General features: G+C 43.4%; 1 protein-coding gene across 1 annotated transcript in view; it reads left to right on the plus strand.

The window, feature by feature from the left end:
* The first annotated feature begins 287 nt into the window (after nt 1-287).
* The window catches only part of loxhd1a (lipoxygenase homology PLAT domains 1a), a 42,106-nt gene continuing 17,254 nt past the window's right edge, over nt 288-25,139 (plus strand). Inside the window, exons 1-34 of the mRNA XM_086152991.1 lie at nt 288-981; nt 1,629-1,802; nt 3,366-3,480; nt 5,098-5,178; nt 6,366-6,550; nt 7,946-8,044; nt 8,444-8,592; nt 9,579-9,702; nt 9,794-10,044; nt 10,125-10,260; nt 11,039-11,199; nt 11,320-11,406; nt 11,776-11,911; nt 12,753-12,907; nt 13,015-13,175; nt 14,097-14,173; nt 14,938-15,134; nt 15,365-15,557; nt 15,657-15,817; nt 15,905-16,244; nt 16,395-16,546; nt 17,157-17,290; nt 17,680-17,831; nt 17,917-18,021; nt 18,275-18,403; nt 18,485-18,652; nt 18,740-18,921; nt 19,967-20,083; nt 20,325-20,487; nt 21,207-21,361; nt 21,537-21,746; nt 24,021-24,141; nt 24,284-24,492; nt 24,618-24,803. Coding sequence (XP_086009117.1) covers nt 288-981; nt 1,629-1,802; nt 3,366-3,480; nt 5,098-5,178; nt 6,366-6,550; nt 7,946-8,044; nt 8,444-8,592; nt 9,579-9,702; nt 9,794-10,044; nt 10,125-10,260; nt 11,039-11,199; nt 11,320-11,406; nt 11,776-11,911; nt 12,753-12,907; nt 13,015-13,175; nt 14,097-14,173; nt 14,938-15,134; nt 15,365-15,557; nt 15,657-15,817; nt 15,905-16,244; nt 16,395-16,546; nt 17,157-17,290; nt 17,680-17,831; nt 17,917-18,021; nt 18,275-18,403; nt 18,485-18,652; nt 18,740-18,921; nt 19,967-20,083; nt 20,325-20,487; nt 21,207-21,361; nt 21,537-21,746; nt 24,021-24,141; nt 24,284-24,492; nt 24,618-24,803 — 5,859 coding nt within the window. The remainder of the gene's footprint in view (nt 982-1,628; nt 1,803-3,365; nt 3,481-5,097; nt 5,179-6,365; nt 6,551-7,945; nt 8,045-8,443; nt 8,593-9,578; nt 9,703-9,793; nt 10,045-10,124; nt 10,261-11,038; nt 11,200-11,319; nt 11,407-11,775; nt 11,912-12,752; nt 12,908-13,014; nt 13,176-14,096; nt 14,174-14,937; nt 15,135-15,364; nt 15,558-15,656; nt 15,818-15,904; nt 16,245-16,394; nt 16,547-17,156; nt 17,291-17,679; nt 17,832-17,916; nt 18,022-18,274; nt 18,404-18,484; nt 18,653-18,739; nt 18,922-19,966; nt 20,084-20,324; nt 20,488-21,206; nt 21,362-21,536; nt 21,747-24,020; nt 24,142-24,283; nt 24,493-24,617; nt 24,804-25,139) is intronic.

The raw sequence follows: 25,139 nt of genomic DNA on the forward strand, positions 1-25,139 counted from the left end.
TCTGCGCAAGGCTCCCTTTTCACAGGGCTTTCTCCTGCGGGTCATGTGACTGCAGAGGTGACAGTAATTTTTCATGAGTAGTATGTGTTGGTTGTATGACCGTACCGCTGATGTCGGAGGGGTCCGGGCGGCCGTCACTCCCCCCCCGTACGTCTCGACACCGAGGCCGCTCGAACCCCGAAATCTCCCGTCCCTCGTCGCCAGGGGTCAAATGCATCGTCTCACACCATTAGAAACTCAAGGCAGCCCTTATGCAACTAAAAGCCGGGGAAGTAGATGAATAAAAGATGCCGGTCAAACAGAAAAAATCCACAGCTTCGGGGGAAACCGAAGAGGTTGATGATGAGGTGGAGGAAACGGAGCCAAAGTTAAAAGAGAGGAGCGACGGCGTGACACCGAGAGACGCCGCAAAGGGAGAGAAAAGTCGGAAGAAGCAGAAGAGTTCGGAGAGCTCCCGCGATCGGGAGGGGAAGAAAGAAGAGGGCGAAAAGGTAAAGGAGAAAAAGAGGAAAAAGAAAGCGTCGGACGATGCCGAGGGCGATGCTGTGATTGGCAGGGAGGATGGGGAGAGCGAGCAGAACAACAATGACCCGACGACTGACTCCAAAAAGGAAGAAGTGACTGCGGAAACGAAGGAGGAAAAGAAGAAAAAGAAAAAGAAATCTTCGGCGGAGAAGCAAGAGGGAGAAGAGGAAATGGGGTCCAAGGACAAGAAGTCCAAAGATGGGAAAAAGAAGAAGAAGTCTCACAATGATGACGAGGAGCCCTTGTTGCAGGAGCAGCAAGAGGAGGAAGACTCCAAGAAAAAGAAAAAGAAAAAGGCGAAGAAAGGATCTGGTGACAGCGATGACGATAAAAAGAAAAAGGGGAAGAAATCCAAAAACAAACAGGTGGACTACGCCCTCATCTACCAGAACGAGCTGCTCAACTTCCACACCGACTCCTCCGACGGCTACGAGGACGAGTACTACAAAAGGAAAGGTAATGATTTGTCCAAGTGTTCATCAAGTCCTACCTGAAAGTCTCATTAAGACATACAAGCTTGTAAACCAACAAAAGATGGGAAAAAAAAAGGAATGCTTAAAGCATCCAGTCAGGAGAGCGAGTACCCTATTGTTCTCTAACTGTACTTAAACTGCATTTTGCATATTAGTTTCTAACATGTGAGAAGGGTAAAAGAAAATGATCTGCCATATTGAGAATATAGAGGAAGTTGAGAATTTTAAGACTGTTCAAACACAAGGCTGCTGAAGGTCACGAACGACACGACAAACATTTCTGTAACACAACTTTCACGTCCCGGAGATCCGCAGCGCCCGGTTCGGTTGAGAAAAATGTCTCGTCTTTCAGAAATCAGCAAACTCGCCCTGGCATCTGCTTATTTTATAGTGCCAACTCTTGGCACGCTTTCTTATCGCCCAACAACGGGCCGATCAAAAGACTACGGCTGGGGTCGACGCGTGGTTTGTTTCCTTTGCAAATTTTAAAAATAAACAAAAAAGGTATTAGAAAAATGATCCCGGGCTTCGATTGTACATGATTGAGAAATGTTTTGCAGTTTCCACCAACGTCGTCCAATCATTCAGGCAAAATCTTACGGAACAACGGAGTTCCTTCCTCGCGTCAAGATTTTGAGGATGGCGTTTTCGTGGTGCCAAGAGCTCCCAATCAAATTCAGCACCTGTTGGAGTTCGCCACTTTCCGTGGTTCCCATCTGTTCGGATCGGGCACGAGCCTCCGAGAGGGAGCTCTAGTAAAGCTCACTGATGTTCCGAATGGCTGGAGCCAAAGATCTGCTTGGGGTTTGACGGGGTCTGGATGCCATTTCATAGCAGCGGCATCAGTAAATATCTGCAGAAGTATGACTTTGGAAGTTTATACAAAGAGGGACTAGCTGATATCAGTATTTATTTGACTAAACTAACTCCCTGCCTGGTTTCAAGCAGACTAGTAACCCTTCCTTGCCCCCTGGTGCTAAGCTGCTCATCCTTCAAAGGGGAGGTTCAAGAGTCAAGTGAAAACCAGGTGTTCCCGCTCTCCTGCTCTCCCTTCTTGTTTCTGGCGAGATAGCATCTCCTATTTAGTCTGAACCGTGGCCCAAACCTCTCCGTGCAACAGGATCCAGCTGTTTTAGGCGCACTGAGAAGGATTTAAGGAGGCGATGTGCAAAAGGTGCAGGTGTCGGAGGAGGAGTAAAGAGAGGTTGCTCGGTGGGAAAATGTGAAGATGCGGTTGGTATCAGTGATTAGCAACGCGAGCAATCAAGTGCAAGTCACCGGCTTTTATCGAAATCTACCGAGGGTACGATAATAGAATCTTTGGCTTTCTTAGGACTCTTTCTTTTCTTTAACCGGATCACTGTTGATCAAATCCATGTCCCATTGGTCAAATTGCTCTGGGTTCAGAGCTTTACCTTTTGTTTTTTGCACCTCCTTAACAGCTTAAAAATGTCTCCGAATCAACGTCTTTTTCTTGTCTGTTCTTGTTGCTGTTTCCTCTATTAATGCGTCCCCTATCGGGACCAATCGGATCGATCTACACAAACGACAGTGAACTGATCGATGTATTTGTCAAACACAAGTTGCCTTTGACAGAAAGAGCAGTTGCTGATGGATGCCCAGCTGAGAGACACTTACATTAATACTCTTATTCAACTTTGTTCTATAGGAAGGCGGTTTTATCCTATTATAAACACTGAAGTTTGAGGATGTCACAAGCGTCCCAGTTTATTCTTAGCTAACCGCTGTGTAGAACTGAAATGCGATAGAATTACCATAGGATGCCTGGTTCTTGAGTACCTGGCAACAGCCAATAGTTGACTAATCCCCTGCTGAACATTTAATGTGGACGCTGTAACTCGAACATTAGCGGTTTGACGAGGTTGCTTCACACGGCACACGTCAAGGACTCCGTATGTAGATGATGGTGCGCAGAGATCAACGGTCCTCGTCCGATCGGGGGAAAAGTCACTTTGTAAATAAAAGAATTGATCCTGAAATGTTTCTTTCAGTTGAAAAGAGCTGGATTCAGCCGGTATGAGATGACCTTGAGAAGGGTTTTCTAAGGACCTTGGTCTGACACAGAAGGTTGGTTACACCAGACATGGATTTATTGCGGATTTGCCGCATTAAGTTCCCTGGCGCCCAAACATAAAAAGAAACATGATGCTCTAGTAGGTTTATGGATTTTTGGATGATGTCCACAAATAGAATGCTTGGCCTCGTATTATGCTCTGTTTTTTTGTTTTTTTTTTACTTCAACAGAAAGTCATCTTAGATGTTAAATGGTTACCGTCTGTCATTGAGGGTGTATCCGTCAGTTATATCTCATACGCTTTCTAATTTCAATTATGGTCTCCGTTTCAGTGTACGAGGTGGTGACGGTCACTGGCGATGTGAAGGGAGCCGGGACCGATGCGAATGTGTTTGTCACCCTTTTTGGAGACTTTGGTGTCACGCCAAAGATTCACCTGGCGAGCAAGTGAGTTTGGAAAAGAATCCCTGTCGATCTCACCGGGTTAAAGAATATTTTGTCACTGTAAACGGCCATGTTTGACACAGTTGATGTATCGAATGATTTGCTGGCGCACGGAAGCACTCTTGCTGTATTGTATGAATGACAACTTTTAACTGTAATATTCTCTATTCCTTTCTGATCTTTCAGCACAGAAAAGAGGTATTCGTGCTACAAAAATGGTTATGGGTCTTTCCTTGTGTTGGGTTGTATTGTGTACATCACACTGTATAAGAGAGCATTCCTTCTTACGTAAATGGGACGAATGTGGACCCACTGGTAACCCCCGCACTTCCTCACCTCACGATTCTGTTCTACCATGTGGCTGTTTGACCCGATCTGAAAGTTCAAATAATAAAAAAACGTAATCAATTACGATACATTGAGTATCAGGGATCTTGTGACGATATGGGAATCTCTCTGCTATACAGTGATACAAGTGTCGGAGAGAAATATCTGGAGTAAGGAGGAACTATGTGACATGGCTGGTCTTCTTTTCCATTCAGATGCAAATGAGAGAAGACCACCATGTCATTTCAGCGGACGATCAAATGACTCTTGGGGCATCTTGTCGGCAGCAGGCTCCCTCCCAGCAGGCGCACTCATTAATTGACAGATAGGGTTACCGTGGATGGGATAGGATATTCAAACTTATTGTGACCCACATTGGGGCCATGTCACCCACACCTCGTGGTGGTCTCATTCATCCACCTCAGTCGGCTTCGACGTGCCATGTATTCAGTATCTTCATGCCGTGTGACTGATGAGATACCATACATGGACGATGACATTTTTCATGGAATAAAAACAAGGGATACGAAGGAGTTTCGCCTTACTCCAATGCATATTAAGCCCTGCTTGTATTATGGTAACGATCGATGACACGGGCTCTATATATACATTATATAGGGCTGATCGGAGCGTACCTTCCTGACCGAACGGTCCAAAAAGATCGTAAAACGCAACTCTTTGGAAATTCATTGTAATTCCTTAAAAGTTTTCACTTTGCATGAATTCCAAAGTTTGCTTTGAGTTTGCTTTCCGTCATAATCAGTGTTTACCCATCGATCTCCCACAGGTGATTATACAGCGAAACGGAGAATTAGGGCATGCATTCATGTGCGTTGGAGCGTATTTCATTCTTGGCAGTTTTTGCCGTATACGACACCGTGCACCTTAATTATACAAGCCTTGGCAACGTGCGAGAGTCGAACAGATGGAGAAGTGGGTCAGACACAAAGCCAGGTATTCTCTTTTAATGGAAACCAGGGTGTCTGATTCACCGCGGTTGGCAGAGGAGGGTTCGCATGTAGAGGTACGTGTGAGACGGAAGGGACTGTCAAAGTGGCAGAACCCTAAGAGCTTGCAGATTACGCAATCGCCACCAGACATCCAGGGTACCCTAAGCCGGATAAGTCACGAGATGTAATTTACTGTTCCTAACTTCATGTCAGACCGGATCGGATCTGTTCGCCCCCATAATCTCGAACGAGCCTTTCTAACACACGCACACTTGCTGTGACACATAATCTTACTACTATTACCGTCCTTAATTTTGGCATGTTCGTGTTTCTACATTTACAGAAGCAGAACGGCATTTGAAAAGAACAAGACAGATGTTTTTCGTATCAGAACGCACAACGTGGGGCCCCTGAAGAAGTTGAGGTAAACCAAACTGAGCTGATTCGGATCTGTGAGACGCCGAGAGTGAACAGCTGGACGTCAACGACAACATTGCACTTTATGGTTGATAGTAAAGTGCACTTCATGGGGTAACATGAGCTCAGAGGAGATCAGATAGGAACTTTTCTCACTTACTTTCCATCTGCGCTGTGAAGGCCATCAAAGGATTTCATCCGGTGACAGAGGGTTAAGCTCCATCTGTTGTTTGGAGTTAGTCTCTCACTCCAGAGGCGTAATGTCAGAGCCACCGGGAAAACTGTGAGATTTGAGTTCAAAAATAAAATGAACCAAAAAAAAAAAAAAAAAAATATAAGCACAGATTCTTTGCCGCATTATGCATTATGCATCTGTCTTAATTTGTAGACAGATGGCTCTGCTGTCATGATAAAGGGCTCGTAGATCCGCCGGCTCGACGTTTGTGCTCAATCATTCTTGACGCCGTCGGGAGAAGTTATGGGAAAAAAACAACAGGAAAAACAGCAAAACATAAACCGAATTATAAATGAATGTACACTTGCAAATGGCAACCATTCTGATAATTAAGAATTCATATGATTAATAAAGATTGAATTTTTCCATATAGAAGCGTGTAGTTTTATCCAAGGTGACGTCAGGGGTCGGCTTCTCAAATTCTAAAAATCCAGACTTGAGTCGGACTTCCAAGTTGACACTGAAGTCAAAAAAGCGCTTTCCAATATAGTTATGACAATTTTAAAGGCCAAACCTGAAGTTCGGTTCTTCTAATCTGGTGTCACCTTTTATTTATACCTCACAATATTGCTGGTGACGGATGAAGAATTGCCAGAGGCTTTATATTTTTTTGAAACTAATAATCCACGTCATGCTGGAGGATATTCAGTGCGTTCAACCACGTCTGGCGACTGAATACTTCTAAAACAGAAAAAGCACGCACTTCGGTTTTTCCAAAGTCCAGATGTCTGCAGAAGCTTACTGGATTTGAAATGCTTGTCGCTCTACATAACACATGGCTGCTACTCACAGGTGTTATGCATTATTTATACATGTAATGTCTGAGTCAGAGCCGCGGTCTCCGTTATGGACTTTGAAAACAAACGTCATGAGTCCGATGAATTCCAACGCGTGCGAGAAATAATCTTTTTCATGATCTATATCGGAAGGCGTCATGACCGGACTGTTGATTTCTCCAGGATCGAACACGACAACACGGGAATGAACGCCAGCTGGTTCCTGGACAGGGTCCTGGTGACGGACATGAACCGGCCACATCTGCGCTTCTATTTCGCCTGCAGCAACTGGCTGAGCCGAGAGGAGGGCGACAACCTGTTTGTCCGGGACCTGCTGGGCAGCCTGAACCCCATGGATGTCCCTAAATGTAGGTTACTCTCAGACAAATGCGGGAGAACTAGCACGTTAAATCGGTCTTCTGTTAGATACAGATCTAGAAGCAAATCTACACTTCTCAAAAAAAATAAAGGGAACGCTAAAATAACACGTCCTCGAAGTGAATGAATGTGCTGACAATAAAATCACACAAAAATGATCTGTTGAAATCAAATGTATGAACCCGTGGAGGTCTGGATTTGGAAATTAAAATGGAAAAACACACTAAAGGCTGATCCAATGTTCATTTAATGTCCTTAAAACAGGTCAAAATGAATCAGTGTTGCTTCCTAAGTGGCAACTTTGATTTGACTTGGAGTTACATCGTGTTGTTTAAGTGTTCCCTTTATTTTTTTTGAGCAGAATATTTATCTTATGGTTTTTGAGAAACATCAGGTTGACTGCATGATGCATCATCTATTTTTTTGTCTAATACAACAGCACGGTATTTCTAGGCTCATTACTTTCGCAGCAAGCCCTTTGACAATTTGACACTTTCTTCCAGATATATGTTTTTGGAATAAATCTACAGACATGAATGATATATTTTGTTGCCGGAAAATTCCCCCATAACTCAATGAATCAAAAGACTTCAGTAAAGATGTTTTTAAAAACCTCCATAGCAGACAATGCATAGATATTTATTTTAGCAGGAGATCACAAATCTTTCTATAGTTTCAGGCTGTAATTGAATTCCATCAGATTGCTTTGTCAGACAGCCAGTCCATGTGCCTCTGCTGAAATGTGATCTAACACCTCGACACGTTGACGCAGAGCATTGTGACACTCGCGCTCAGGTGAATGCAGGCTGCGCAGCGAGGGAGCGAGCGGCGGCCTACGGCGACGCCAGACACAAAAACTCACGCAGAAACACGCTGATAAATATTTAACCTGCCGTTAGGAACCCGCCTAATGACAACTGGTAATATACTACTCACCTCACACTCCTCCGGACCGGTATGGGAGTTGTTCAGGCAGTAAATCGGTTCTGGGATGCATTGTTGCTGCGGACCACAACATATATTCGTGAAATTGTTGTCTCGAAACAGAATGGAGTCATTATTTACTAAACCCCGTGCAGATATAATGTAGAGTGGAATGTCTTAGCTCACAAAAGCGCCGCTCGAGTTTAATGCAAAATCATTGCAACTGAAAGAAACGGTTGCTGATTTTCAAACAATGAAGCAAAACAAGTAGAAAATGGTTTTGTGCTGCTCATTTGAGGTGCTGTGAGGTTGACATGCAGAACACGTATCTTTAAATGTGTATTCGACTTTGTGTCTCAAGCTTGTTTTTTTTTTTGCCAGACAATTCTGCAACAGTGGTGAATGTTGCCTTCATACAACTGAACACTTCATATTGTAATTATATGCCACGTGTTTTGCAGTGAATAAGTACATAGTGAGTGTCTTTACTGCCGATATGAAAGGAAGTGGAACTGACGCAGACGTCTTCTTGAATATCTTCGGAGAGAATGGCGACACGGGTAATCTTCACTTAGCACTTCCTCGTCTTCTTCCTTCAGGGGTCGCCATGGCGAACCGACTTCCCCCACCTAATCCTATTCTCTGCATCCTCTTCTTCCAAATACAAGTGTCACGTCCTCTGTCGCTCCATCCAGGAGTCTTCTCCTTGGTCTTTCTCTCAGCTTCCTGCAGTTCCAATGTCAACATCCTTCTACCAATATACTCACTATTCCTCCTCTGTGCATGTCCAGACCATCTCAGTCTGGCTCCTATGGCTTTAAATCCACATTTATCACGTTTTTTTATGGAATTCAGTCAAACTACTCAAATGAATTCCATAGTTGGTTGATTTTGGCCAAATGTCTGGAGCAACTGGAATGATTTTGTCTGCCTTCCTGACTAAATGTTACCCATGGAAGGAGAGAGACGACTGGACAGTGACAAGGACAACTTTGAACGAGGGTCGGAGGACAAGTTCACAATCGAGTCTCCGAACCTGGGGAGGCTGAAGAAAATCACCATCGGCCACAACAACAGAGGTTCCTCAGCTGGATGGTTTCTAGACAAGGTGCTCCCTGCTTTTTGATACGTACATAATTACATGCATTCATGCATGCATGCATACATACATACGTAAGTATGTAGGTCTCTTTAATGCCTGTCGAAATCTTCTTGTTGTGGCAACGACCATTCCATTCCATTATCATTACATTCATTTTTATCCTTGTTGTCATTCTGTTATCTGTTCCTATCCTTATTATTGTTTTTGTCCTTTTAATTTTCTTTATTGATACTGTTACTGCTGTGACAAATGAATTTCCCCTATGGGGATCAATAAAGTGGTATCTTATCTTATCTTAACTTTCTTCACTCATCCGAGGCCTCTTCGGTTCAAATGACCTGTGGGGAGTTTCTGAATATATTCAAGTCCAGTTGCCACCACAAGAGGATTTTGACAAGAATTCACCAGGACCTATATGACGGAGAACCCCCACAGACATGGTTCTTTAATACATGCAGACATGCCTTCCTGCACGCATACACACATGAATGCATAAATACATACATAAAACCATGCATGCATGCATGCGTGCCCTCATACATCTATGTATGCTTCTTTAATACGCATATATATACATGCATACATACATGTATGCATTCATGCAGGCATAGATACATGTGTTTTTTTTTTTAATTCAACAAACCTCTCGCCAAACTGTTCAGTCAGTGTTATTCCTCATATGGCGTCAATGTGTCTCCATGTGAGACCTGGATTAACACAGCTTGGTTTCCCAGGGTGACCGCACTCATATTACCTCTTCTTAAAATGCATAAAGTGACGTCTCGATTTCTCCTGCAACAGTTTTTGGGATATTTCTGAACAGGTTTTTTTTTGGTGGTTGCATGTATTTTTGTAGATTTTGTGGGTGAAAATCAAAAATCATGTTTAATTTAATTGAATTGAATTTTCCTTGTGAACACCTAATTCCTGTTTGATATGTCCAGCTCCATTTAACGACGCGTTTTTGACCATTACGCTATACATTTGTGCAGGTGGTTATTGATGACATGGGGAATAAAGAAGTGTACGGATTCCCAGTTAATCGCTGGTTTGCTATGGATGAAGATGATGGCAAAATACAAAGAGATGTGTTGGTTGGATCCCTGCAACCAATGGGTGAGCGTTTGCATTTTTACTACATCATAAAATTGTTAAGCGTAAGAGCAACGAATCACGTCCGTGCCATATTTCCCTCGGATGTGCACAGGAATCGTGTACAATGTACAAGTGATGACCGGAGACGTGAGGGGTGCGGGCACAAACTCAAAGATCCACATGGTTATGCACGGCTCCAAGGGTTTAAAGAACAGCGGCAAAGTCTTCTTGGAAGGTGGTGCTTTCGAGCGTGGTCTCATTGACATTTTCAACGTGGAGATTTGTGAACTGATCAGCCCCCTCAGCAGGGTTACCATAGGACACGATAACGGGGCCGTCGGCGCCGGCTGGTACTGTGAAAAGGTAGCTGATGTCCGGATTTGTTCACAGGGCGAAGCCCGGCTGTGTTATTCACCCAACCTGCACACGTTCCCCTTTTATAGGTCGTGATATACTGTCCGTTCACGGGGATTGAGCAGACATTTCCATGCGGGATGTGGCTGGATGAGGATGAGGGGGATGGGCTGATTGAGAGGGAGCTGTATGAAATGGTCTCTCTCAGGCAAAGGAAACAGAAAAGTAAGCGGCGCCGTTTCGCTCAGACATCTCTGCAGCACCAGAGGAATTCCCAAATAGATGATTCAATAGAAATAAAGCTAATCACATTAAGCTACTTCATGTTTTTGGGTCCCGAGCCTGATTATCCCTGGAAGTGGCACGAACATATCAATGTCATAAAAACATTGGTTTTATACCAATTTTTTTGTAGTTCAGTACCTGGATGTTGTTTTGGATTATTTGGAAATTTTGCTAGCAGTTAGTTTATATTCTGGCTCAATATGAGATGAGGGATGAGAACAACTTTATTTATCCCGAAGGAAATTGTTGTGCCAGAGTTTCAAGCAAAAACATAACAATAATAGATAATAGTAGGAAGAAGGGAGAATAGAAATACAATAAAATACAAATTGTCAAGGTTAAGGCTATCAGTGTTTGAAGGTCTTAAGTACAAAGGGAAGAGGAATTAAAAAATCTGAAAAGTCTGATAATCCATATCTGGCCATTTCATTCCTATTTTCAGGTCATTTTCTTTTTCTGTGTTTGGTTATTGTACTTAAGTGAATAACAGCTTTTTATCAAATTATCCTGTTTTTTTTTTTTAATATATTTAAAGTTCATTGCTAGGTATTTTCTGCTTTTCTCACACTGTGATTTTCTGTACATTTTCATTTGTGGCGGTTTGATTCCCAGATGATGAAAGTCCTTCGCATAGAATTCGGGTTCTTAAATCTCTCTAAACACTACTCACTTCTCATTCTTTGAAGCCCACTGAGCTGTTTTTTCTCCGTCTCTCCAGAGTATCCATGGTCTCTGTGGATCTGGACGTCAGATGTGAAGGGGGCGGGAACGGACGCCCAGGTGTTTTTGCAGATTTATGGAGAGAAAGGCAAATCTGATGAGATCAAACTGGAAAACAATTCGGACAGTTTTGAACAGGGCCAGCTTGATAAATTCCTGGTAAACACTGTTTTCTCCATCTAGTAGTCTAATATATATGTGCAAAGAACATACTAGCAGTTGCTAATCAATCCAAATCTTTTTACCCATGACTTATTCATAAATTTAAACTATATGTAGATTGAAATGCCAGACATAGGGCGACTGTCGAAACTACGCATCTGGCACGAGAAGCGTCATCCGTTTGCTGGCTGGCATTTAGGGAAGGTAAGCAGAAGTGCTTTGTTTTATTTGTCAATATCAGCTGCCAAGTCTGTCGCTCTGTGCAGGCCATATCATCTCCTCCATTCCACCATAAGCCTAAAAATATACAGGAGGACAAAGTGTACAGTCAATAGCAGTGAACAGATGTGGATGAATACAGAAATCTGCTAATGCAAGTAAAATACAGGTTACTACCAAGTAGTCAGAACAAGAAATAAATAAAATGTGCATTCTACTAAAGAGGAGGATGGTGCTATTTTAAGCAGGAAGTGGAAAAATACATTTCAACGTCCTTTTCCCTCCTGGGGGGAAAATCAGCGGCTTGACATGAAGGACGAAGAGCTTCTGAACTGAATTTGTTACATTTTGCAGGTAACTTTGCTTAAGACTCTGACGATGGAGAAATACTCTTTTGAGTGCGGCCGCTGGCTGGACATCAACGAAGATGACAACGAAATCGTCCGAGAGCTGCCGGCTACCGCAGCTTTCATTGACGATCCGCTGCCGTGTAAGACACAAACACAATACCGACTGATCCGCAACTCTGGTCACGATATGACAGTCGGCGTCCGCGGTCGAACCCGATGATAAAGGACGGTCTGATATTTTGGTTCATCCGCTACCTGCCAGCTGGATGACAAATCCGATCGTCTATTGGACTGATAATACGTATGCACATAAAGATAGAGGTTAACAGGGAGGGGCAGCAGCTTTGTTCCATCATCATGACTTGGCAGGGTGAGCAAAGGTGCGTTTTAATTCGATTAAAAATGGCGCTCTTCCCCTGCTGTATTGGGAGTGGAACTCAAAGGTCAGAAATGTCCACAGGGAAACATCCACAAACAAACAGGGCAGGATTAATGGGACGCAAATACCATATGAAGAGACTGCTAATTTGCTCACAGGACCTGAAAGCAACGCTCCGCCGGCAACATTTCATCAAAGCTGAGTGCATATGATCCATCGGGCGACGGATCGCTCCAATGCACATTTTAACTTCCATTCATCCAAATAGTCTGATCTGTTGTGGCCAAAGTTACAGACATTGTCACTTGCAACCTGAAAGGAATTGAGAGCAGACAAATAATCCTTTGCTATTTCGCTGCCATTTGGCTCCAAGCCTGTGTGAATTGCAATATATCCAGAGCCCGAATTTTAATTTCAACTCAATATATTATCGGACTAATTAACACGCCACTACTTCGGTCGGTTAAATTCACATGACTCCTGTTATTTGTTGCTCAGTGTTGCATTTCCAGACATTTTTCCCACGCCGTCATATCGGTTGCGCAGCATTGAGCATCAATGAATATCTCTGACTTTGTGTAATCTGCCATTGTGCTCATCAGTGATAAAGTATCGTATAACAATATGCACTGGGAATGTCGGCGGTAGCGGCACCGATGCCAGCGTCTTCCTCAACATCTTTGGAGACCTGGGTGACACCGGGGAGCGACTCATGTACATGAGCAAAAACAATGTCAACAAATTTGAAAAGGGCAATGTGAGTGCATTTTTAGTTCCCACACTTGTATATTAATACACAAGCATGTATATTGAGTATTTGAATGTTAAAGGAAAGCAATTTTGTTTTGCTCTACTTTCCTGCAGCATGATGAGTTTCTCATTGAGTCTGTGTGCCTGGGCCGGGTGCACCGGGTCCGAGTCGGGCATGACGGTCGCGGTGGAGGCTGCGGCTGGTTTCTCGACAAGGTGATGGTGAGGGAGGAAGGTCAGCCAGAGAGTTTGGCCATTGAGTTCCCCTGCTACAGGCAAGACATAACACTTTGCACTTAATTTCAGGACAAGATTGATATTCTGGGAAATTTGCTTTATGACTTTCCTGTAAAAACGGTAACAGGCAGATGGTTACCTAAAACCTAATTGTCTTTCTAAAAATGACGTCTACCTAAAAATACCCAAAAGCTCAAAAATTAAAATATTTTGTCAAAGGTGCAGTGTAGCCATGCACTGTTGGCTTTATGATTTATGCCACCAAAAAGCAATAGTTTTACAACCTCTGGGCAAATAGGGCTAAAAAAAAAAAAAGTGTGACCATGACAATTAAAATGAAGTCAAATCCACCTCTGTTCTTCAGTCATCAGCATGGACGTATGTAAAAAAAAAAAAAATTACACAGAATTATCTGTGCCAAAAAACAGAAATAAAAGAATTAAGAAATACAGGCACAAACATTTTTACTCAAATTAAACGTGTAATTTCTCATTTTCAGTGTAAAATAGGAGCTGTTGTTATGACTGGTCTGAAACAGAAACCCGCCGAGGGGTCTAATCTGTCCTAAAAGTCTCATAAGACATCTTGCCGCTCTTTCACTGATGTGTGTAGCTGGCAGCTGACGGATGAGTGTTTCATTACAAATAGGGACTAAATGGACAGAGGTCAGCCAGTAACCAAACCCCAAGGCGTCGGTGCAGTGTTACATCTGAAATACAGCCTCTTGCTGTCTGTCAGTTTTTCTTATGCTGACATTTAAAAAGAAATAGTGACAAGTGTGTTGAGCTGGAGCCGTAGTCACTGTAATACAATAATATTTCTCATTGTTTACCAATCACATCAGCAGCTTTCCAATCTCCTGATATCACTCTCAACCAAGAACTTGTAAATTAAGAAGTTACAATATTTTAGTTGATTATAATTTTGTTTTTCAGAAGATTTTATGTGTCTTTCTTAAGGTGGCTTGACCGCAATGAGGATGACGGACAGATTGTCCGTGAGTTAGTTCCAGCCGGAGATGGCCTTCGTCTTTTCAGTGAGTGTCGCTGCCATTTGGATGGCATTTATATTAACACGTTTACAAAACTAAAGGTGAAGACAAAAAAAAAAAAAAAAAAAAAAACTAAGTTTTTCTCATTTTTAAACTATGAAACAAAATAAAACACCAGTTTGAACAAGTATTAAAAATGCTGTTGACTTTATACAGTTTCTGGAAGACTATGTTTGCATTACCTCGCCATATTTCACAGATCCTTGCGAGATGTTTTGCATGACCTTGCAATAGTTTGCATTCCCACACAACACTTTATTTCAGCCTACATGCTCACAAGCTGTTGTGAATCATTATACAGTACATACTTGATTTATGATAAATCTGCAGTGTTTGCACTTCGGCAAGGTCCAATTCAGAATTGCTCATTGGGTGAAATGTCACAAAAAATTGAATTCTCTAGACTGATGGTGTTCTATATCAAAAGTTTGAGAGCAATAAGTATTTACACTTACTCAACTTTTGTCTCTTAACTGTGGCTTTATGAGATATTAGCTTTATGGCTTGATACTGATGTAAGTGTCCTTAGGGATGCATTCTTGTCATCCTCAGTAGCTTGGTGCAGGATTAACGGGAAATAGTAGATTTCAAAAAGTATGTTATGTCATTTAGTAATTATTTCATTTTGACCAAAAAACCCTCACCGTATCAATTTTGAGGGTCCCGTAAACCAACAATTAGATAATCAGTTTTACAGTGATGTTTATTACGTGTTGTCAAAAGTCATTTCAAGTTCCATCACTTGGCAGATGTCAGCTACCACATAGCCATCAAAACGGGCAGCGTGAACGGAGCCAGCTCCGACTCCAGGGTTTTTGTCAAGCTGTACGGGGAGAAGGGAGACACTGACAAGATAATACTGGCAGTCTCTGACAACGACCTCAGGAACTACTTTGAGACCGGACGCACTGACATCTTCACCGTTGAGACCCATGACGTCGGAAAGGCGAGTTCACTCATAAGGGATGAAACGGTCAATTGTCATAACGTCCGCAATATCTGAAACTAATCTAATACTAATTCTGTACTGATCCGATTATCGAAGTGTAATCTGATATATTTCCTGGCTAGCCACGCCAAATTGCTAACTATTTATCTGTGATTCAATTTTGCTGGAAAGATGAATAAAGTCCAAAATGACACGGTGCACATTTGGCACGCATTCATTTTTTGCAGATCAATCGTCTCCTCATTGGTCACACCAATGAGGGCCTGCGAGCCGGATGGTTTCTGGACAGCGTTCAGATCACCGTGCCTGTCCACGGGGTGCAATACATGTTCCCGAGCCACCGCTGGCTCTGCAAAGACGAAGCCGACGGGAAAGTGGAAGTTGAAATCTATCCAAGTGAGACACTGGAAATTGAAAAATGTAAATAGCAAAATGTCTTGAACTGTCACGATGCTTCTTTTTGAATAACTGGAACAGCGATTAAGAGACGATATCATCGTTTCTCACGGCTTATCACAGTGGTCAACTACGAGGTGACAGTGGTCACGGGGAATGTGTTTGCAGCCGGCACCAATGCCAACGTCTTCTGTCAAATATATGGCGATAAAGGAAAAACTGAAGTTCTCACTCTGAAGAGCCGCTCAAACAACTTCGAACGAGGTACAACTGAGATCTTCAAGGTATGCATCAGGGCTACGTAGTGACATGTCAAGCTCTGCTGGGGTTACAACTGCTGGTTTTGACCATAATTTATCCATTCGTTCCAGATTGAAGCTCTGGACGTGGGCAAGATATACAAACTACGCATCTACCATGACGGGAAAGGCATCGCAGACGGCTGGTTTCTTGACACCATCGACATCAAGCGGCTGACCATGGCAATGGTGAAGGTTGAGGTGAGAAAGGAAGAACCTAAGAAAGACAAAAAGAAGGAAAAAAAGAAAAAAAAGAAAGACGAGGAGGATGAGGTGGTGGTGGAGATAGTTGAGGAGCTGCAGGAAGTGGTGGAAACGTTTTCCTTCCCTTGTGACCGCTGGCTGGCCAGGGATGAGGAGGACGGGGAGCTCGTGGTCGAGCTGCTGACCGAGGACAATGACGACCTGGAGGGTGAGAAAAGCAAGAATACACTTGTGTGACCAGCTGCAATTTTCATCCATCACCGATTGTCGTATTTTGAGGAAAAAGTGATGATGTTATACACGCCATCGTGTCATATGTGAAAAGGGGAACTGACGACGAGCATTCTGCTTGTTGCAGTCAACTCATACGATGTTTACGTGTTCACTGGGACGATGTGGGGCGCAGGGACGGACGCCAATGTTTACATCAACATCTACGGAGAGATCGGTGACACCGGGGAGCGACGACTCAAAAAATCCAACAACTTCAACAAGTTTGAGAGAGGCCTGGTAAACTGTTTCAAGGCCTGTTGTGCCTCTTTCCTTGGCTCATATCTAAAGTGGTTTGTTAAAGCATGATTCTTGGATCTAATTTCATGTTAACTGTAATGAAAACAGCACACCTTTACTTTAAACGCCTGATAAAATATTTCTGAGAAAAGACGTCTTACGAATGCTATGCTTTGCTTATGTTAACGAGTGTGTGAATTTGAGTTTGATGTATATATTGTTATACTTTGACTGGCTAGCATAGCACCCTCTGCATTAATGCTAAGTAGCTAGTGCTAATTGGTGTGGGTCCCTCGGTGCACTGACACGGCCAGAGAAGCGCATGTCGAGTCAATGTTCAAAATCACTTAGTTTAGGGAGAAATAGCGGCACCCAAGACAAGTTGAGGAGTTGCGATTCCTTAAATGAGACAAAAGCATAATTGTTTTAATGGGATTTATGGGGGCAAATGTACAAACGGATAATGTCTTGAAATAATGTCAGTGATTTAGACAAATAAGCTAGTTGTTTAGCATTAGCATTTCCTTCCCATCCCGGACTCACTGCTAAATACAAATTGAATAGAAGAACTGAGGTTATCATTGGCTTGTTTCACTCTTGTGTTTCCTAGGAGGACATTTTCACAATCACAGCAGTCGATCTGGGGACCCTGAAAAAGCTGAGGATCCGGCACGATAACAGCCAGAGCAGCGCTGGCTGGTTCTTGGACAGGGTGGAGATTGTAGATAACAAAGATGACACCACGTGAGTCGAAAAAACATTAAAAAAGGAGCGCTTTAACTTGGGGCTTTGAGCTGTCAACACCACTTTCACAGTTCTTTTCTCAGAAGAAGTAGATATTAAAAAACTAGAGTCTTCCACAAAATACATAGATAACATATTATCAAGGGGCTTGGTCACACGAAAAAGGAAAACACCATGGGTTCTTAGAAAACTGCACCTAGCAGGACACATTAAAACACTGAAATTATGCAGTAGGCTGTCACTGTGTGGTGGAAAAAGGTACTACAATTGTTTAACAACTAATACAAGACAAGACATATTTACTATTAGTTCTGCAGCCAAAAATCATTTCAATAGACTTTGCAAAGGTAACACAAACCGATGACAAGATATGTTCCACTTTGTTTTAGGTACTTCTTTCCATGTAAACGATGGCTTGCTATAGACGAAGACGACGGGCAACTTGCCAGGGAGCTGGTTCCGGTGGATGAGGCCTTCATGAGGAAGAACGATGACGAAGATGAGGAGGACTCCGAAGCCACTCTCGGCCTCGAACAGAAGGGTGAGAATGATTGTGACCGCCGTGAAAAAAAGATGTGTTCAAGACTCTGACTCAAGACATTTGATGTATTTTAAACTTTTGACAGCCATGTCGACAACATACACAATAAGGATCAAAACTGGTGAAAAGAAATATGCAGGAACTGATGCGGATGTTTTCATGACTCTGTATGGCACTAAGGATGACACAGGTAAAGATGAACAACCTCATGGTTTGTATACATTTAAACTGATTTAACTGTAGGAACACTACGTAAATATATATTACTACACCATCCATAATCATATATGTATATTTCTACATTTCTTAGGAATTTGGCAAAAAAAGAACACCATTATCAATATATCATTTGCACAAAGTCATTTCAAACCTGCCCACAGGCATCTGTGCTACAACTTTGGGACCTTGTAATTAATAATGCAATTAAATGTGTGTAACTAAAGGGATAGTTAACCTGAAGGCCTCAAAGACTCACAAGAATAAGTTTGAGCGCGGCATGACGGACGAGTTCACGGTGGAGGCCGTGGACATTGGACCCCTGAAGAAGCTCCGTATCGGACACAACAACTGCGGTAGTTCAGACAGAATCTATGATTATGAAGCAAAACTCATAATATGAAAACACGTAGTACTTAAAATACCTTGTCCTTCAGGCGGGGGCTCAGCTGGTTGGTTCCTTGACTGGGTAGAGATCGACGCTCCGTCTGTGGGACAGAAATTGCATTTCCCCTGTGGCCGCTGGTTGGATAAAGGGGAGGACGATGGAGCCATTGTCAGGGACCTATTCCCTAATCCTCTTCAAACAGAGCTTTACACACCATGTAAACCAAAACACATCACTTTTATGATTATCAACAAAAGTATTCAACTTACACATAATTATTTCGTGTTTTCCCCCGACTCTGTAGTTGTCCCTTATGAAATTAAAATCTTCACAAGTGATGTATTTGGAGCCGGCACTGATGCGGATGTCTTCATTGTCCTGTACGGCCGGGATGCAGTGTGCACCCAGCAGAAGCGCCTCTGTGTGAACAAGAGGGAGAGGAGGATGTACTTCGAAAGGGGAGCGGAGGACATGTTTATTGTCGAGGTGAGATAACAGTGTCATTATCTGAGGACGGACCTTTCAAGTATATGCGCTTTAGTCAGACATTGTGTCATTTAGCAATTTTTTGGAGACTTTGGCTCCGCGTGAATGATGTGTGATCAGACAAACGTGGTTGTCGACGTGTGAGTGGGTAAAACTTTTGACTTTACAGAATGAAACCATCCTTAATTCCAATGAACCAGTAGTCGATTGGATTTAAACTTAGAAGACATACGTTCATTCAACACACATCAGAGTGGGGGCAAAAACGTATATTTTTGTGGAAATTAAAGGAATGGTTCAGCCCAACAGACGAGACGTGGCAACTGCATTTAATGTTATTTACCACACTGTTTCTTTTCATTACTCTAGTTGCACTTTTTAAAACGAGTATCATATACCAGAGTTAAAGAGAATGGTGAAAACAAATGAACTCCGAGTAGAAAGAAATCAGAAGGACACCAGGACAATACCAGACCAACCAGCCTGCTAAAGAGATCAATCATGTGATTACCTGGGGAAAAAAAAAAAAAATCATAATTAAAACCCAGACAACTTTTCAAAATTCAGATTATTATTAGAAGCTGCCATGCCTCAATTACTTTTAATCAAGGAAGGCATGTCACAGCTGGGGTGCTTACCCTTCCATGCAGAGAGAAAGTATTTTATTACTCATTGCAACGGCATGGTCAAGCAGCTAATAAATGCTCCAAATGTAGAAAAATGACAGGAAGAAAGTGGTGGAAAGCAGGCAATGGGAGAACCAATGAATGATTTAGTTATGAAAAACACAATGTCACTACTGGGTTTTATCCTACCAAAATTGCATTGCATTGAAAAAGGATGTAGTTACACGACAATATTTCAAACCTGTGACATTTGCCTGAAAACCCTTGGTCAAAATTTTCAGTCCCTGTACATTCAATAAACACATTGTGTCTCCTAAATGCATCATAAAATCACTAGAATACTGCAGTTTCTTGTAAAAAAAAAAACATGTCAAAATTACTCTGATTACACTTAAAGGTAACTTCTCTCCTTCCTGAAGCTAGAAGATGTGGGGGATGTTATTGAGAAGATCCGTATAGGTCACGACAACCGTGGAGTCAACCCAGGCTGGCATCTGGACCGAGTGGAGATCAGACGTCTGCTCAGGAAGGGAAAGGTACAAAACTATTTCAGACCAAAATTGTATCCACACTTTTGACTCCTATAGAATACATGAACATTCCAATGCTTGTAGACAAGCTCTGAATTTGGTCAGTAGGTGGAGATGTTCCCTTCGCAGACTGATGACAGAATCCTACCGGGAAAATACAGGATGTTCTGTTCCACAGTTCTCTTCAAACACGCAGATACTGATATAGGGGCCTTAAAGGAATGTGCAACCGTGGCTCTCCCCGCAGGGCTCGGAAACTGTCATCTTCCCCTGTGAGCGCTGGCTTGCCAAGTCAGAGGATGATGGGGAAATTATCAGAGAGCTGGTTCCTTCTGACATCATAACTGAGAAACTCTTACGAGACGGAAGCTTGAAAGCCACTGAAGTCGAAGTGGAAGATGCTTTGGAAAGTATGTTATTATTATCACATGTTATCACTTTGCTAGCGCAAGATACATACTGGATTTCCAGTACTGATGTTTAGTGATGAGAAGTTCTGGTATGATTATTCTGGTTTACAGAGGTATTCTTTCCATAAGTATTGTCAAAGTACAATTAATCCATTTATGGTCTTAAATGTCAGGAGGACATCCATTCCACACAGAAAAAAAATGAATTTGAAGTCAGAAAGATCGCAGGTCAATTTGCGGTCAGACATTTATCATGAGAACGATACCAATTTAATAGACAGAAATCAGGTTAATGTATGCGAGCCCTGCGACCTCATTTCAGACACATGATAATATTTTACTATGAAATGAAGCGAAATGAGTTGGACCTAAAAACCAACAAAAGTATATTTTTGAAGCGATATCTTTTTCCATTTCAAGGAAACTTTTTCCAATGCCACAAAGACCTCAATTTGGGCTCAGGAAAAAAATTTTGAATTGCATCCAAACAACGTAGGTGTCAGTCTGGCCTGGTGCCTGCTGGAAAATGAATGCCTCACCAATGAATTGCGCATTTTCTACAGAAAGTTTTTTTTTTTCCATATCAGTCAATATCAAAATAACTGCCGAAGTCTGATATATGTCAGGCATATTTCCTCTCTATCCGTGTCTCATATGACAGCAGTATCACTCAGACACTCGTCCTTTGTGCTTCTCTCTGACACTTGCAACCAATGCAGCTCACACCTACAAAGTGTCAGTGATGACAGGTGATGTGTACGGCGCTGGTACAGATGCGAACGTCTTCCTCACCATCTTCGGGGACCTGGGGGACACAGGAGAGAGGAAACTCAGCAAGTCAGAGACCAACAGCAACAAGTTTGAACGAGGATCTGTGAGTGCAGAGTTGTTGTAAAGCTTTCCCCGTCTCTCTTTTCCCCGGTCCTCTTCTTTGACTTGCGACGTCGACTCGGATGAAGACGGCGAAAGAACCCTGTGATGAATATTGACAAAGAATACTCAGAAACACATCGAGGCAGATACAAATAAGTGCTTCCATGTCTTCACAGGTGGATAAGTTTACAATAGAAGCGGTTGACCTCGGACAGGTTTTTAAGATAAGAATCCGTCATGACAACAGCATGGTGAGTCCCGACTGGTATCTGGACCAGGTGGAGGTGGTTGACGTGGATACAGAAGAGGTCTTCCTCTTCCTCTGTGAACGTTGGCTATCCAGGAAGAGGGAGGACAGGCGGATCGAGAGACACTTCTACGTAAAGGTAGTCTGAAATACCTGACAGATGCAGTATACTGTGTTTGTGTGTGTGTGTGTGCGTGTCTTGGAATTCTAGCATATTAAAATGCCAAGTGTAAACGTAACTAATTACACATTGAACCGGATGCCAGATTTTTTTCCATTCATAGAGGACACAAGGGAAAATCAGAATGTCTCGCAAATAACAGACATTGTGCTCTTTAAAGGACTAAGATACGGCATCGATCATGTCAACATCAAATGGTATCTGTAGTCAATGAACAAGAAGGTTTGATAATTGGAAGCCCTTTCAGCTTCTCCAAACACATCCTTGGGCAGAAGCGAGAAGGGCAATTAGCCTAATCTCAAGAAGAGCTTGATGGGTATCTCACGGCAACCTACAGCAACAGGGCACAGGCGCAGGACCTTGGCCCCGGCGGCTCTCTGATAACTTCACCAGAACCGACTTCAGCTTTCGACACTAGGGAGCCAACCCTGAAAGAGGTTGAGGAAGTTGTCAGAGCAGCTAGAACCAGCTCAGCAAAATGTCCCAGTGGAGTATCATAGCAGGTCTACAAGAGGTGCCCCTGGTTCTTGTGCCTGTGGAAGATCCTCAAGATCATCTGAAGGAGAAAGAAGGTGGCCCAATGGAGCAATGCAGAGGGTTCAGGGATTCCAAAGGAGGGGAACTCAGGCACTATCGAGCAGTTTTGAAACATCTCACTCCTAAGTGCGGAAGGCCAGGGTTCCCCTGAAAAATGCATACATCCACACCTGGCCGCAGAAGGGGGACATCCTGAAGGTACCAGGATGCATCGAGCTTACGGGAGTTGTCACCCATTCTAGCCGAGAGGCCCAGAGGACCTGGTGGTTCTGTGGCTCAACCTGTCCGATGCCTCTGGGCCAATTCTGTGCAAGCTGGTGGAGGCCTCGCTTGACCGGCATCATGTTCAAGGCAAGGTCAGGGACCTGACACTGGACTATTACAGCTGCTTCAGTTTGAGTTACCTCTGAAGCAGTAACGTCAGCATTGCTTGAGCTGGAGAAAGGGATAGTCACTGTATCCACCATCTCAGTGATGCTGTGCCTTATCCATGAACATGCTTACTAAGTCTGCTGAGATGGAGTGCAGAGGACCTCTCACCAGGTCAGGTGTACATCAGCCTCCTATCAGAGCATTTATGGATGACCGGACTGTTACCACAACATCAGTACCAGGCTGCAGGTGGATTCTTCAAGGCCTGGACACGCAGGATTGTCGGGATGAGATAACAGGGGGTGTGAACCAGATGCGAGCAGGCACTGGATTGGAAGACCTCATTGCCTGAGCTTTGGAAGGCAGAGCAGCTCAGGATTACAAAAAGTTCTTGATCCAGTCAGTCCACAATGTTCTCCCCAGCTCATCCAACCTCTTCTGTTGGGGCCTGGAAGAGACACCTTCTGGTCCTCTGTGTCAGGAGATGATTACAGGAGCGCATCCTTAGCTGTTAACCAAAAGCCCCAGGTGAGGGCCACTATCGGTGGCGTCACGACCAGGTGCTGAAGGTCAAAGCAGACTCCATCAGCTCAGGGATCTCATTCAGCAAGAAGCAACAGCCAGCCAGGCATGTCATTGCCATAGTTAAAGCTGGAGACAAACTGGAGGGAAGCCACAGCATCGGCCGAGACAAGGATCACAGCTAAGGACCAGCAGCTGAAGGTGGACCTGGCTAGGGAGCTTCAATTCTCAGATACCATCCCAGTGACCACACTCAGGCCAGACGTGGTCCTCAACAAGGCAAGTGGTACTGCTGGAGTTGACTGTGCCCTGGAAAGACCGGATGGAGGAGCCATTTGAGAGGAAGAAGGCCAAGTGTGAGGAGCTGGCAGGGGAATGCCGGCGCAATGGGTGGAAGGTTCATCGACTGCACAGCAAGAAAGACATCAAAAACATCACGGACGCTGCTGTGGGAGCGTCAAGATGGCTGTGGATCAAGATGGTGGATCCACGGGCCACGCGAGCTACCAAGATACAAGCTGGGGACTGATCAACCCCGGCTGGGTCGCCTGAGCGAGGGAATCTGACGTCTGCAGACTAGAAACACCATGTGACCTCAGGTTACATCACTGACAGTGTCTCTAGGTTGCACCAGTAATGGTGTATTAAAACAGAATAGCATGATGAAGATCTTGATTTCCCTTCAAAGAAAACCGCATTTAATCAGTTTTGCTCCACTGAAATGCTTTAATCATTTTAAAGCATGGGAACTTTTTGATTTTTTTTTTTTCCCCGCCTGACTGTGGTGTGTTATGTTTTCAGGGATATGAAGGAGTGAGAGAGAGCTTGCACACTAAAAAGCTGTCAGCCCTAAAGAGTGTCGACAGCAATATGAATGAAAAGAGCAAGAGGAAGAATGAGGAAGAAGAGGAAGAGCTACCGTGTATGAAATGAATAATTATGATCACTGCAAGCCTGATTCATCTCGCGCTCTGTAACTGGTTGTCATGAATATTGGAACACAGACGTTTCTTCATAAATCAATGCACATGTGAATAAATAAATGCTGTGCCTTTCCTTTGCAGTAATACCCTACCACATCAGTATCAGTACTGGACTGGAGCGAGACGCCAGCACCACCAGCAGGGCTTATGTGATTATTATCGGGGCCAATCACTCCCAAACAGAGAGGCTGTGGCTCGACCTGTCAGACGGAAGGAGAGGATTCGAAGCTGGCTCTTTGGAGAGCATTGAGTCTTTTGGTTCAGATGTTGGGGAAATCAAAAAGGTCAAGGTACGGGTGGGGGGGGTTCCGTAGCTTTCATAGCTATTTAGAATTGCATACTGTCATATGAACACAGAGGGGAAAAAAAAAACACACCCACGACGCCTGAAGTGATTACATCTCCCTCCCTTAAGCTTGGTCATGACGGAGCCACTCCTGAGAGCTGTTGGCTGGTTGATGAGCTGGCTGTTGCTGTGCCAACCAAAGGGGTCAAATATATCTTCGCTTGCAAGTGCTGGCTGGCCAAAGATCGTGGAGATGGGCTGACTGCGAGAGTGTTCAACGTTCTGGATGCAGAGGCAATTTCCATCTCCCAGAAGGTGTGTGTATGTTTGTGTGTTTGCATGTGTGTGTCTGAATGGATGGATGCAAGAATCCCAGTATGGCACAAATATAACATCTCCATCTGATCCAATTACATCAGATTAACGAGGTTGTTACACATCACGTTGAAGGGATAATGCATGCCAGTAAACAGTAATGTAACAAATGACTATGTTAAACTCAATAATAAGTAGCCCGTCAAACAACATTATAGGTTAGTTGTGGTGCATCTGCATATTTGCAGACTGGTGAGACCAAAGTAAAGTCAGTTGAGCTTTTAGATACACATTTCATTTGATTTTTGAGACAATTAATGACAAATATGTATTTTC

Source organism: Fistularia commersonii, chromosome 9, assembly GCF_037954325.1.
Source record: "Fistularia commersonii isolate RoL2024-O1a breed Wild chromosome 9, RoL_Fcom_v1.0, whole genome shotgun sequence".
NCBI classification, from domain to species: Eukaryota; Metazoa; Chordata; class Actinopteri; order Syngnathiformes; family Fistulariidae; genus Fistularia; species Fistularia commersonii.